General features: G+C 36.7%; 2 protein-coding genes across 5 annotated transcripts; one reads left to right on the top strand and one right to left on the bottom strand.

Annotated features, from left to right (window-relative positions):
- Window positions 1–1,010: 1,010 nt before the first annotated feature.
- LOC110939881 (short-chain dehydrogenase/reductase 2b) lies at window positions 1,011–4,893 on the top strand. 3 transcript variants are annotated; one of them, XM_022181463.2, is made up of 6 exons: window positions 1,011–1,168; window positions 2,298–2,378; window positions 3,027–3,270; window positions 3,366–3,443; window positions 3,721–3,906; window positions 4,306–4,893. In XM_022181463.2, the coding sequence occupies exons 1-6, from the start codon at window positions 1,026–1,028 to the stop codon at window positions 4,681–4,683; spliced, it is 1,110 nt and encodes a 369-aa protein (XP_022037155.1). In that variant the 5' UTR covers window positions 1,011–1,025; the 3' UTR covers window positions 4,684–4,893. The 3 variants fall into 3 exon arrangements, with proteins under 3 accessions (XP_022037155.1, XP_035846532.1, XP_022037154.1); XM_035990639.1 differs by having other exon boundaries at window positions 2,295–2,378; window positions 3,733–3,906; XM_022181462.2 differs by having other exon boundaries at window positions 2,295–2,378.
- LOC110939880 (protein EMSY-LIKE 1) lies at window positions 4,820–9,201 on the bottom strand. 2 transcript variants are annotated; one of them, XM_022181460.2, is made up of 9 exons: window positions 9,046–9,200; window positions 7,618–7,741; window positions 7,216–7,509; window positions 6,931–7,122; window positions 6,408–6,476; window positions 6,053–6,283; window positions 5,921–5,989; window positions 5,763–5,826; window positions 4,820–5,261 (listed from the first exon to the last, which is right to left on the bottom strand). In XM_022181460.2, exons 2-9 carry the CDS (start codon window positions 7,717–7,719, stop codon window positions 5,113–5,115), a joined length of 1,170 nt encoding a protein of 389 aa, XP_022037152.1. In that variant the 5' UTR covers window positions 7,720–7,741; window positions 9,046–9,200; the 3' UTR covers window positions 4,820–5,112. The 2 variants fall into 2 exon arrangements, with proteins under 2 accessions (XP_022037152.1, XP_022037153.1); XM_022181461.2 differs by lacking the exon at window positions 6,408–6,476 and having other exon boundaries at window positions 9,046–9,201.
- Between the last annotated feature and the right edge of the window lie 2,967 nt (window positions 9,202–12,168).

Below are 12,168 nucleotides of genomic sequence, written 5' to 3'. Positions count from 1 at the left end.
TAAAGGTCTGCCATATTCTTGCACCACAAAGATACGAATAATGAATTCATACGCTTAACAGATGAACATTCAAACCTATTAAATCTCAACTACAGTCTATTCACCTGATCCGGGTAACTGCAAGCTACTTCTAACACCTTTTAACCCCTTTTCTTAAAGGTCTGCCATATTCTTGCACCACAAAGATACGAATAATGTTATCTTACCAAAGTGAGCCCTAAAACATGTGATTTAAGAACTTTTTCATCGATACTTTTCAAGGTTTCTAACTGTCTCAGTAGCATCAGTGAGGTGGGCTATTTGGCACAAAAAAGTCATTTGGATGAAACTGGCAAACAGACTTAAACCTCAGGGACAATTGTGACAATTGACTTTAATATATATGTCAAGATGACACTAAAAAACCCGTTCACCTCCTGATTGTGGAGCATGTTGTTGAAAAGTTTGTTATTCATCCTCCTTAATCCTTTTAGTAAACAACTTATACTAGTCAACTTAACATCAATCTAATTACTCTTTTTCTTGTTTTTTTGTCATAATTCGGGCCGCCTGCACATATTCTTGTCACAACCCCCCCCCCCCCCCACACCCATCCGCCCACACACACATCACATATACAAATGGAGAGTTTTCATTGGCTAAAAAGTAAATTGCACACATACCTATGCATCTCTCCTTCACGTCCATTAACACTCTTATACCCGTTTCTACTCTCATGCCCAAGCGCTTGGCATACACGGCGCAGTGTTTAACATCCGAATAGGGCTACGTGACATTAGGTGCCAAACGACTACACTCAGCCTAGTAATAATTAAAACCAAATTTTATAATATTTTTATACAAATATATTCGCCCCCAACTTGTTACCACTTGTCCCACTTTTGACTAAACTATGGTCTATGGCTAATGGGCTTGCTTTGCTTTTTCCAAGGAAAATACTTAATTAATTAGAGGCGAAATATAAATACTAATTAACCATGATTATAGAAAAGTCAAAAAAAAAAAAAAAAAAAAAAAAAAAAAACATGATTCTTGGTTTAGGCCGTGTGGCTCATGCCCACATACAGCTTGACATTTCATCAAACACTTTGCAGGCAAGATATCAACTGAGAACACCTTCTACCAGATCGATCCATTTTAACATCGCCTCTCACAACCCATTCTCCAGGTCACTTTCTCAGCTATAATTTTATCGATTCACGCAACTTTCTTGTTTATAAAAAGAGAGATCTATGAAGTTTAGATTTATATATAGGATAAAAAGTGGCTAGTGGTTGATAGATGCAATGTGACATTTTTGTTTGGATATGCTTCATCTTTAGTAGAGTAGATGACATATAAAATAGGATGATGTTGAATATTGGTATTATCCTATACATCTTTCGTTATAATTGATTTTAGGGATGAGCATTTGGTACCGAACTGGGGTATATTCAGTACCGGTACCCACTTTCTCTGTTTTTCGGTACGAGTACCTAGCTCATCCCTACAATAGAATACCTAAATCTTACATTTTATTGTAGATAATTAGCTTTTGTAGAAATGAAGATACTTTTATCTTTAGTCATCATCATCATACTCAGCAAATCCCACCAATAGCGAAGCTGACGTAGGGTCTGAGGAGGGTAAGATGTAGACAGCCTTACCTCTACCCAATAAGAATAGAGAGGCTGCTTCCAGTGAGACCCCCGGCTCGATATGAATAGGCATAATGAATCAAAAGTGCCATTAGATTGTTGGATTCTTTTGGGCAGCCGGGCCTAGTTTGACCCACTTAGTTAACCCTAATTTAGTCTTATAAATACCCATGATGCAACTGTAATCTTTGAGCACCTACTAAAAGTTATGCCTAGTTGCAACATGTGGAACGTAAGTCACTTTGACCGAACCATGTTATATTTCTGTGTTCTTTATTTTCAGCGAGTGTGCGTGTGTGTGTGTGTGTTTTCGCTTCCGCTTGAACCTACTCTGATCCGATGCCTAACATAGTTGTGAGTACACTTTGTAGATAGTTTCATCGACCAATAATCCGTTTTTTATCTAACAAGATTTGATTTGAATCTTGTACCATGACGGATGGGACCTTTCGGTAGCTATTTTTCTCAAACGCTCTGCATGAGGATATTAAACGCGAGATGTACTTTCGGGTATACAGCAGACCATATAGAACAACAGACACATGTTGACAAATTTTCTTGAAGTGACAAATGACAACAAACCAAAAACTGAAACTTCCAAACTAGTCCTAGCATTTGAAACCAAATTATTGGCTCACATCTTTCATCTCCTTATAGTAGGTGTTACCTATCTAAGGATAACCTGAAAAGACATCAAAGAGCAACAGCAACGATGATGAACGGGAAGCAATCGACAGAGAGGTAAGGTTTTAGTAACATCATGGTCTGTAGACACATCTAGGTATGGCACATAGGGCTGCAAACGAACCGAACGAACACGAACAAGACCTTGTTCATGTTCGTTTCTTAAGAAATATATGTGTTCGCGAACCGTTCACGAACACTTATCGAACGAGATTTTATGTTCGTGTTCGTTTGTTAAGGAAATGAGCTTGTTCATGTCCGTTTGTGTTTGTTTGTTAATTTTAGGCAACGAACATTGACGAACACAAATGAGCACAAACTAATGCTCATGAACACAAATGGAAACAAACGAACACAAACAATCGTTCACTAACAGAATATATAATACACCGACACTTGATAGATATTTAATTTGTCGGAATTTTGAAGTATTTAATTAAATATAAAAACTAAAAACACTAATGAAGTATTGAACACAAACGAACACGTTACCAAACGTTCACGAACATAAACGAACACGACCTCTGTTCATGTTTGTTCATTTAACTAAACGAACGAAATTTCTTGTTCGTGTTCGTTTGTTTAGTAAACGAACAAACACAAACGAACTTCCCGCCGAACAGTTCATGAACTGTTCACTTAACATTTGGTTTGTTTGCAGCCCTAAATTGACACATATTCTGATTAGTTTGAGTGTGCTTTAAGGTATGCGGTTGTGACTGGAGCAAACAAGGGCATTGGTTTTGAGACAGTTAGACAGTTGGCAGCTTCGGGCGTGACAGTCTTGTTGACAGCCAGAAATGAGAAGAGAGGTACAGAAGCCGTGGCATCACTCCATGGACTCGGTTTACCAAAAGTACTATACCATCAGCTTGACGTACAAGACCCTCAAAGCATACAAGCTTTGGCCGAATACATACAAACCCAGTTTGGAAAGCTTGATATCTTGGTAAAGCTATCCCCTTTTATAAGTTTCATGACAATCTTGAAGAGAAAAGACGCTGTTTTTTGAGCTTTCGTTGACGTTTTATTTAAATTTAACAGGTCAACAATGCCGGAGCGTCTGGAGTTATAGTTGATGAAGACGGTCTACGGGCTCTAAATATAGATCCTGCATCTTGGGTAAGTAAAGCTGTATCTTCATTATACATTTATGCACCCAGGGACGATGCTTTGAAGGGGCCGGGAGGGACGCCCGACCCCCCGAACTTTTCGGCCAGTAGTGTTATATATGTAGTTTTTGTATAGAAATTTTTGGGTATATACGTTTTCGACCCCCCGGTTCTGTAGAAATTTTTGGGTATATACGTTTTCGACCCCCCGTAAAAAATTTCAAGCTTCGCCACTGTATGCACCACTTCCATTTTAACTCCAGATTATATACAACATGATAATCTAGCTTTCGGGTAAGGCAACAAACGTCGTTCAAGATGTGATGAAAACAACCTATGACTCGGCAATGGAATGTCTCAGCACAAACTACTATGGTGTCAAGAATGTAACACGAGCACTCCTTCCACTCCTGCAACGTTCTACTTCCGGTGGTAGAATTGTAAACGTATCTTCCCTTCGAGCTGAATTATCGGTAAGTTTGTATTCGTTCATTCGTTGGAATGTTTTTTAACTGTTTCCCATAGGGGTGAGCAAGTTTAGGTCCGGACCGAAAATAACCGAGAACCGAACCGAAAATATACCCAACCCGACCCGAACTCGAGTACCTAGGTATTTAGATCGGTTCCAATTTTTCATATAAAATAGGGTCGGGTCGGGTTGGTTCTCGGTTCTTTTCATGGTGAAACCCGACTTGGACCTATGGACCGGAACCGACCCTATATTTAGGGTAGTGAATCGGTTCTGTATTTTATGTTTGATCGGTTCTCAGGTCGGGTCGGGTAATGGTCAGGTAGGGTCGGGTTTTTCCTTTTGCTCACTCCAAGTTTCCCATGTTATATAATAATTGTATTGTATGATTCTTATACTATAGAGGATTCCAAATGAACAAATACGAAAAGAACTTGGGAATCTAGAGACATTAACCGAGGAGAAGATTGATGGGTTTGTCGAGAAGTTTTTGCACGATTTAAAGAACGATGAACTTGAAGTCAACGGTTGGTCAAAGATGTTACCGGCTTACAGTGTGTCAAAAGCCATGCTCAATGCCTACACTAGAGTTCTTGCAAAGAAGTACCCAGAGATGTGCATTAATTGTGTACATCCTGGATACGTAGACACCGATATAAATTGGCACACAGGTACTATGACACCGGAAGAGGGGGCACAAGGGTCAGTCATGCTGGCGCTTTTACCTCAAGGAGGTCCTTCAGGTTGCTATTTTGATCGGACACAAGTTGCCGAGTTTTGACCCGGTGTTCCGGTCTTCTGGTTAACAATTTAGTTTGTTGTTCAGTTAACCGAACATCAGTTATAACACAGATGATCCCTCTGGTTTGCACTTTGTAACACTGAATAACCGCATTTTTATTTTAACAAGTAAAATCGAAAGACTAGTTGTTTTGTATCATTTGGGACATATTATTATGAATTGTAGACATAGAAAGCTAGCATGATGAAACTGAGACCTACAACGCCGCCATAGTTTTGAATGTTAGTAGTATGTGCGATTCTTCTACTTCTATGGTACCATACCGTCTATACAATCAATGTTCTTCAACAAACAAAATCCCGCACCCAAACTAAAACCCTAATTCTGGATATGTTCTTTTAAAGTTAGAAGAGATCGAGCTTTACAGGTGGAAAAGGGGGTCGGTTTCATTCCGCAAGTATGCAACAACTAGATGATATCCACATACTCCTCCGCTTGGTTATCAGTTCCTCGCATGCCCATCCCCGTACCATACTGATTGCTTCCATACTGTATTAGGCTCCGGGCTCCCACTTCCCCATCCATTGCTTGCCCATGCATGAATCGTTGATCTCCACCTGATTCAAAAAGTAAAACCATGAAAAAATACCTTTCAAGTTTTAAGAGTAAAGTACACGGATAGTCCCTGTGGCTTACTAAAATTTTAAATTTGGTCCCTAGCTTTCCAAAAGTACACGGATAGTCCCTATGTTTGCACTTTGTAAAACATTTAGTCCCCAGTCAACAAATCTAATGGTTTTAGCATGTCCAAATTAGGGACTAAATGCACAGGGACCATACATGTACTTTTGAAAAAAAAAACCAGGTACTAAATGTGTTACAAAGTGCTAACCAGAGGGACCATCTGTGTAGTTTTAGAAAACTAGGGACTAAATCCAAAATTTTGGTATGGCACAACGACCATCCGTGTACTTTACTCAAGTTTTAATTAACAAAGCATGTTTCTTAAATCATCTTCAATTTATAAAACAGCATAAGCATTATGAAATCGCCTATGAACATCTACCTAAGCATAAAAACAAATAAAATACAAAATAAATTGTGAACATGATCATTACCGCTATCGCTGTCAGATGCATCAGCAAGCTTCGCAATGACATCAATCAGTGCTCGTTCATGTTCCTACATAAACAAAACAAAAAACATCATTAACTTTGGCATGAAAATAAAATTCGCTTAGATTTATTCATGTCGTTTTCGTGTAATAATACAATACCCTGAGCATTTTCTTTGCCTTTTCGATCTCAAGTAAATCAGGATGAGTAGCATCAAACACCTTTTCCACCTGCAAATATCATTGTAAGAGAAGATGTAACACAGAAAAGATCATCATTAAACTTAAAAGTACCTCTTTTATAAGAGTGTCGGTGTGAAGTATCTCTATTTCATCTGAAGCCTTCATATGATCGCCGTTCTGCAAGGGCGGTGGGTATCCTTTTCTAGATTGTTCCTTCGAGTTCCCTCTACTACCCCTTCCACCTCCATGGCTCAATTGATTACTGTATCCATGGGGCCCACCATGACTAACTTGATGGTATCCCGGATCCTCACCTATCCATTGAATATCCTCTGGAGGAATCTGGAATGAATCATTGTGTAAAAAACCGAAATTTTCTAGAATCGTAACTCACTAGCACAAATTTACACTAGATTGATTATTGAAGATAGGATATAAAAGACTTAAGATGATGTCAACGAATTACCTCCTTGAGACTAACCCATTCATAGCTTTCCTGTGGTGTATTTTTATTATAAAGCAAACGATGCCGTCCCTACCAATATATAAATATATTACCAATGATACAAGCATTTAGCATAATGTGAAAAAGACCGATTTGCCCTTTTAGTTAACAAAAAAGACGGAAAAACCCCTGACATAACAGAGAAAATGGATAGAGTTAACGAGCCGGATGAAAATGGCAAGATTTCAAACCTTTTGGATCCAGATGCGAAAAAAAAAACCTTTGGACAAAAGTCGCAAAACTAGCCAAACCTCAGGAACGAAAATGGCATTTTACTCTTTTTTAAATAACGATAAGGAAATTTAAAAGGGGAAGAAAAAAGAACATCAACTGCTCAAAAAAGAGAAATTAAAAGTATCGAACAATAAAGCAGCAGATTCATTTGCATCAACTTAAAAAAGGAAAAAAATAGTATTATAAAATTGACCTCTAATACAAAACAATTAACACAAAACAAAGAGTGGCAAATGAATTTAAAACACACCTGCGTATTGCAGTCAACAATGACAGCCTCATAAAAGCTATTGTCATCGGGCCATCTAGTTCTTAGTTTCTTCCCAATCAATGGATCCTTTGTACCGACATCACTTGTTTCATTCGTGTAAGGGATAACAGCAGAACCATGATTCGAAAGCATTCCGCGTGGGGTTCGACCCATTAAGGGGTACCTTGGGGACTTCAACAAAATTCAACATTACCCATCAATAGTCAACAAAACCAATAATAAAACCATTACTTGAAATCACATTCAAATTCTTAACCGACTCACGGGTTTAGGAGTTTGAATTCCACTTCCCAAGCCAGGAAAAGACTGAGTAGGTAAAGACAGGGGCATAGACGTCTTTTGCCTCTTCCTAGAGGCTGAAACAGTTGGACTCAGTGGAATCGGGTCGTGGATAGATTGAGGAACGTTAATCATTGCACTGCGGGTCCCACCAGAAGTCCTCCATTCCCTGATCCTTATGATGATGTCATCGGTGTTTACCTTTGAGAGCAATTCTCTATGCTCGTCATCAGAAACTCGCAGCTCTTTTCGAAGCTCTGTTATTAATCCTTCCTTTTCCTGATTTATTATTATTATTATTATTGCATTTACAGAGCAATTAAGTTTACTTGGCGTAAAATACACGAAGTTTACGATAAAGGTTTGTCACAAAAGTCAAAATCATACCCATGAAAGGGCATCAGACTGTGCTTTGAAAGCTCGTAGCACCGAACTGTAAGCTATTTGCTCAAGGTAATGAATCTGCGACTCCATCTCATGCTGCATCATTTTAAAAGTGTATCCAGGAACCCTATACAAGTGTGTTGTTGTAAGTTAATGATAGTATATGAATATTCTTTTGGTAATACAGAAAACTCAGATATATAGTTCTCAGATTAACCTATCATAGCAATAACTAGTTTCAGTTTCAGATTACTATATTTCAATACGTAGTTGTGATAAAATGACTGAAGTTAGTAATAGTTGGTTAATTTTATATTTTACACTGAAGAATCAGTTTCATTGCGACCATTCTTTGCCTGCATCTTAATTTTTATTCTTTTGCTTCTAAAAATATCAAAACTGAACTAAAGAAAGATTTGCCAAACAAAAAGGGTTAGGCTTGCAACACATCCAAAAACCTCCAAAGTTTTTATAACTTTGTTTTTTTACCACCACCGATGGATAAAGTTATGTTTAAGAAAACATAAAATTCACACTTGACACTACTCATCATGTGTGCATGACACAATTGCTTCGTTTCATTGAGGTAAGCCGTAAGTAAACACATAAAAGAAGCAAAACTAAACAAACACTCCTCTCATTTACCAATACAAACTAAAGCAACATGGTTTGGATCTGTTTATTTTATTCTCACAGATTATATCCACCTAACAAAATTACAAAAAACCGCTACCACCACATAAAAGATCACATGCCACTTACAAAATCTTTAAAGTATAGATACTAATCTCTTTCCAAATCGACAAGTGTTTTACCATATTTTGACAAGTAACAATACACATGCCTAAATATACACCTAATCCATACAATGCTCGACAGACGGTCCACATGCTTAGGCATTTCCTCTCCCTCATCTTTTTTATTAAATTTTCCGTAGTCTCAATCTCCTCGTATCCTCGTAGGATATAATTATAATCATTTCTATTACTAGACATGCCCTCATGCCTCTAGCTACAGGTAAAAGAAAGCAAGAACAAAATAATAACGATTCGCGCAACTCAAGCAACATATATAATCAACTAAGCCCTTTAAATACTAAGAAACTCTTGCTGACATCAACAATTAATATATCTACAAGCTAAATTGATGATATTTTAACAATTGCAAGTTGCAATTTTCTGAAAACCTAATTTGAAAAGCAACGTGCATTCTTCTACATCAAAACCCTAATTCCTAATTACGAAGCTACAAACATATAAAAAGAAAAGAATTAACCAGCAAAATTCAATTTTGTTGATGGTTACACATGAATTAACCTAACCTAAGGTGTCAACTTTAGGTAAAAATAAAAACCTGAGGCGAATTTTAGAAACGAAACCCTAACGAATCAGGAAAATTGAAAAAGGTAACAAGGAATAATAAATAACTAACCGGATCTTAATGGAAAAGAAGGAGCCCTAGAAAAAGGTGTGAAGAGTTTAGTGGTGGAATCTGAGTGAAGAAGAAGAAGAAGAGGTTAGGCATGAAATTGGGGGTTTGAAAATGGTGAACAATTGGGGGGTTTAAATAGAGGGGATTGGATGTTGGTTACCATCAAAAATGAATTGGATTTTCTTTCTTTCTCGCTCGACTTCCGCTTTTTTCGCCCTCCAACTTTTATCAATATAAAGTTTTAGTCCCTCTCTAGTTAAACACACCATACGTAGGCAGGCTGTTCAAATCACTCGACGCTCGATACTCGTTTTATGCTCGCTTGAAAAATACTCGGAATTTGCTTGTTTGATTCAGCGCGATTGAAAAAAACGCTCGGTTCGGATCGGATTGGTTCGGTTTGTAAACGAACGAGCACGAGCAAAGGTCCGCTAAGTTTGGTTCGACCCGGTTAGCTCGATTTATGTTTTAATATATATGATTTTTAGTAAAATGACTAGAGACCCACATTAATAAAGTTTGGCCCAATATTCAAATATGGCTCATTCAAGTAATTAGAATTAAAGTTTAATACCAATTAGCAATAAGACCGGCATGCGTTGCGGCGCGGATACAACGCAAAACATCAAATGGATTAGTCCAACGTTATATGATGTGTTAACCACATGAAAACGCGTGTTTTGACGTGTCTGATTGAAGTCAATGTAACCAGTATAAGCAATGTGACTGGATCAAAACATAAAGTAAATCAAATTTATATTGTACAATCATAACATATCATATGTGACCCGAGTTATACATAGAAAACGTGATGGGTATAACAGAAAAGCTGCCACGTTTAATCATAAGGGATTAATTGGAGCTTTTGAAAAATGGAAAAAAAAGAAACCACAATTTGACTCCAGTCGATTCAAAACAAACTTTATAAAACATTCATAAAAAACACGAAAACATATTATATCTGACCTAACTCGTTTCGCAAAAAAGTTTTTGTCGAAACGTACACCAACTCAAATTTATGGTGAAATCTACATAAAAATATGCACATAAAATGTTTTTTAAACAAAGACGTATTATATTTGACATGACTCGTTTCCTAAAAAAAGTTTACGTCGAAACGTAGAGCAAATCAGATTCATACCGACACGTACATATAAATATGTACGTAAAATTAGATTTTAAGTAAAGGAGGTACAAGGGTAAACTCGAAACAAATTATTAGTAAAAAACTTAATAGGTTAAAACGTTCGTAAAACATTGCCATGTAGCACTAATGCCACACCACTGCTAGTGACCACCAACATTGTAAAAACTCGTAAAAATAAAATAAATAAATAAGGAAAATATAACACCAAACGAAAAGCATACGTAAAGTCGTTGAGCCAAGCACACCCGTTGTAGTGTGTTAATATGAAAAATTAGACCGAAACGTAAAACGTAGAAAATAATAACCAAGTCGATCTAGGACCCGCGCGTTGGACGAACCGTCAAATGGAGAAAACTAGACGCGTTGCGACGGGCCTGTCAAATGGGAAAGTAAGACAAAAAAACGTCGAACCCCACGCGCACGTTGCGAAAGATTAAACGTACGGGGAATCAAAGTTGAAAAAAAATTGTTGTGATTAAATTGTAAAAGTTGAAAAACTTTGTGTTAAAAGTAAAAAAATCAAAAGGGTTAAAATTGAAAAATCAAAATTTTCTTTTGAAATACTCCCTAAGCATATAGTACAACAACATATATCAACAAAATGTTGCTAATTTATATTATGGAAATAATTAATTGTCCAATGTTCATTAAGTAATTGAGTCAAAATGTCAAATACTGAAATGTGAAGCATTGCTCGATACTCAAGCCTCAACCCGTCATTAGATTCAGAAGTACATAATCTTAACCAAAACCCCTCATCGACCATCATTATCTGATTCCTCCATCGCCAACTCGCTAGGGTTTTGCTTCAATCGGTTCATTCGTTTTCAAACTACCGAAAGAACAAGGGGTCTGCTTCAATCGATTAATGGTTCATCTTCCCACTCAGTTAATCCCTCAATAGAACCAGTTTAGTGTTTTTTTATTCTTTGTTATTTGTTAAATTTATACTTGTTATTTATCAAATTTATACTTGTCTTATAATTGGACAAAACCTCAGGGATGAAAACTGCACTTTACTTTGAAAACTAACATCCCCGTCGTCACTTTCCTTTTTTTGTTCTACGGTGCTCGTACTCGCTCGGCATCCGGTCGAAAAATGATCGGATCGAAAGACCATAATATCAACCATAAAACACACCCAAAACCCATAAATAACATTATAAAGATTACTAAAACACCATATTTGTGGGTTTGTGTTTTGGATGATAAGACTCTGATTATCCAGTGACTAACATTATGTGTTTTATGTTGATTATGGTGTTGTGTTTTATATTCATAGTTCTACAATGGTGTGTTTTAGTAATCTTCTCTCTGTTATTTGTGAGTTTTTGGTGTGTTTTAAGGCTGAAACTATGGTGTTTTATGACTTTGTACATTTTTTAGGAGATTTAGACTTTGTAGCCGGACATCATCCATATATAAAATTATGAATAATATAGATATAAAAAAAACTATTAAAGAATATCATAGCCAAATCCAATCAAAATCAAGCTTGTAAAGCTGGTCGCAGACTCACAGATAGAGCTCTAGCTTTAGATGCAGGACGCGGGACGACATGAGCTGAACCTCTTTAACTTATGAGCCAAGTTTGAGTTTAAACGAAAATACGCATGATAATTTATTTACATTCCAAAATTCATGTAAAAAGATGGGTAACTTATGTGTCGTGATGAACCATTGCTTATCGGTGTTAGGAGTTTCAAACACAAGTTTAACTTGTTTAACTTAAAAGTGCTCCAACTCATCTTGTTTGAATTTTATGTTAAATACTCAACCTCAACGCGTTTATTATTTAATAACTACTATGTTGATACATAAATAAGTTTATACATATTTTATATTTTTATAATTTTATCACCTATGACAAAAGTCATAGTATAGAGACTTTTTGTGGGTGATCTTTATAAATAAGTTTAGACATAAATAGGTTCTTCAATAGACTTTTTGTGGGTGATCTTTATAATCCGAGTGAT

The sequence above is a fragment of the Helianthus annuus genome, chromosome 5 (genome assembly GCF_002127325.2).
Source record: "Helianthus annuus cultivar XRQ/B chromosome 5, HanXRQr2.0-SUNRISE, whole genome shotgun sequence".
NCBI classification, from domain to species: domain Eukaryota; kingdom Viridiplantae; phylum Streptophyta; class Magnoliopsida; order Asterales; family Asteraceae; genus Helianthus; species Helianthus annuus.
The sequence above is the reverse complement of the archived record's forward strand: the minus strand, read 5'-3'. Positions and strand labels throughout refer to the sequence as shown.